Source organism: Mandrillus leucophaeus, unplaced genomic scaffold, assembly GCF_000951045.1.
Source record: "Mandrillus leucophaeus isolate KB7577 unplaced genomic scaffold, Mleu.le_1.0 Scaffold805, whole genome shotgun sequence".
NCBI lineage: Eukaryota > Metazoa > Chordata > Mammalia > Primates > Cercopithecidae > Mandrillus > Mandrillus leucophaeus.
In genome coordinates, this window is record NW_012108753.1 from 894,867 (window position 1) to 896,995 (window position 2,129).

At 46.8% G+C, this 2,129-nt stretch overlaps 1 protein-coding gene across 4 annotated transcripts in view; it reads right to left on the reverse strand.

The window, feature by feature from the left end:
• Nucleotides 1-665: 665 nt before the first annotated feature.
• VIT (vitrin) overlaps nucleotides 666-2,129 on the reverse strand; it is a 129,735-nt gene continuing 128,271 nt past the window's right edge. For all 4 annotated transcript variants that reach the window (XM_011967642.1, XM_011967641.1, XM_011967640.1 and 1 more), the window contains one exon: nucleotides 666-1,274. In XM_011967642.1, coding sequence (XP_011823032.1) covers nucleotides 1,096-1,274 — 179 coding nt within the window. In that variant the 3' untranslated portion in view covers nucleotides 666-1,095. The remainder of the gene's footprint in view (nucleotides 1,275-2,129) is intronic.

Here is a 2,129-nt window from a genome sequence, read left to right on the forward strand (position 1 = left end):
CAGAGAGCTCTTAAAACGTGCCAATGTTCAAGCTCCAATCCCAGCGACTCAGAATTCACTGGTACTGGGGTGGAGCCTGGGAACCAGCACTGCAGTCTCCTAAGTGATTCTAATGCACAGCCTACTGCACCAGTTTTGTTTTTGGAGACAGAGTCTCACTCTGCCGCCCAGGCTGGAGTGCAGTGGCACAATGTTGGCTCACTGCAAACTTCACATACCAGGTTCAAGCGATTCTTGTGTCTCAGCCTCCTGAGGAACTGGGACTACAGGCTCATTTTTGTATTTTTAGTAGAGATGGGGTTTCACTATGTTGGTCAGGCTGTTCTTGAACTCCTGACCTCAGGTGATCTGCCCACCTCGGCCTCCCAAAATGCTGGGATTACAGGCGTGAGCCCCCCGCGCCTGGCCTACTGCACTACTTTTAAGCAAGACCAACTTGGTGCTCCAGAGCCAGTTGCTCCTAAAGCATCATGTTGCAAGTATCCATTGACTCAGACAACAGGCACATCAGGAAAAGCAAAGTCACTATACATTGTCTCTCCACCTCTGCAGGTGCGTTATCACCTTGGGCCAGGTGTGAGCCCACAGAAGGTGCTCTGGGAACTGAGGAAAGCAAACGGTGGCCCCGCCACAAACCCTGTGTACACATGACACAGTCAGAAATATTGCATGTAATCCTTCTAAACATTTAATTAAGCAATTCCTACATTGTCATGAGAAAAATGAAACTTGCTGAGGGTTACAGAGTCCTCATGAGAAGCAACTTAAAAATCTCACAAAAGTTCTATGTAAGTCTGTGGTAAGGGCTGCACTGTATTCTGAACATTTATTTTGAAAACAATTGTCATAATGTAAAATCTCCAGGACCCTCAACATGATGTAGCCTTTTGGCTCTTTCTATACATTTGTGATCATCTTTCTAACTCCAAGTTTTGGAGTATGAAAAAGCACGATGGCAAAAAATAACAACAAGACATCTGTCTCCCCACGCCCTGCCCAAGCCTTGATGCCCCGTGCGTGCCCCATCAAGCGCTGGGGTTGTCCAAAGCGTCAGTCGGTAAAGCAGCACTTGCTGGTGCTCTGCCCGCTCTGGATTCAGTTCCGAGGCTGTGAGTTGAACTCCGTGCAAATGTTCTGGATGATCCTGGGGACATACTGGTAGAGGTTGTCAAACTCGTCCACAAAGAAGGAGTGGTCCCTGGCGGGGTGAGTGGCAATGACTTCCAGCTCCTCCTGGGCAGCCCAGGCAACGCCTATCGCATAGGTGATCACTCCTGTGGGGACAAAGGTTAGATGAACAAATGGCCCCAAGTAAAGGTGCTGCTGAAGAATCTCTCCCTTCCTGTGGCCCTGTCGGCACAGCCAAATCCAAAATCAGAAACGTGCCCAAACAAAACCAAACCAAAAATATCCTACGAGCCTCTAGGTTTCCAGAATTAAGACTAAGTATGGCCATTCATTCATTCACTCAATAAATGCCTTTGAGCATACACTACATGCCAACAGTAACAATATTTATATAATTGTTATCTCAGGAGTTGATAGTATTTTAGGAAAAAATGAACAAAGTGGAGTAAATAACATGGTAAGAATTTCATGTTCGGGAATAGAAGAGGGGAAGATATTTTGGGACAAGTGAAGCTTTTGGGGCCATGCAGGTCAGAACACATGATACATGCCCGCTCTACCAGCGTGAAGAGCCGAGCAAAATCTCAGAGAGCCTTAAATGCCATCAAAAGCTGGTTCAAGATCTTTTAAACTAAAACAGTGGAATGGCATCACTTTAGGCTTGACGGTGACTTTACAAATCACTGAATCCAACCTCATTTCCAGTGCAGGAATCCTTGCCGAATGTGCCAGAGCGATGGTCCCAGCATCTGTTCCAACATTGTGATGAAGAAAGGCTTCCAAGATAAAGAAGGGGGTGCCCAACACTGTTGGGTGCTACAGGGCAGTCATGTAAGATGAACATGAAAAAGTGCTCAATGGGTTTTTGTTTGTTTCAGACAGAATCTCACTCTGTCACTCAGACTAGAGTGCAATGGTGTGATCTCCACTCACTGCAACCTCCGCTTCCCGGGTTCAAGAGATACTTGTGCCTCAGCCTCCCAAGTAGCTGGGATTACAGG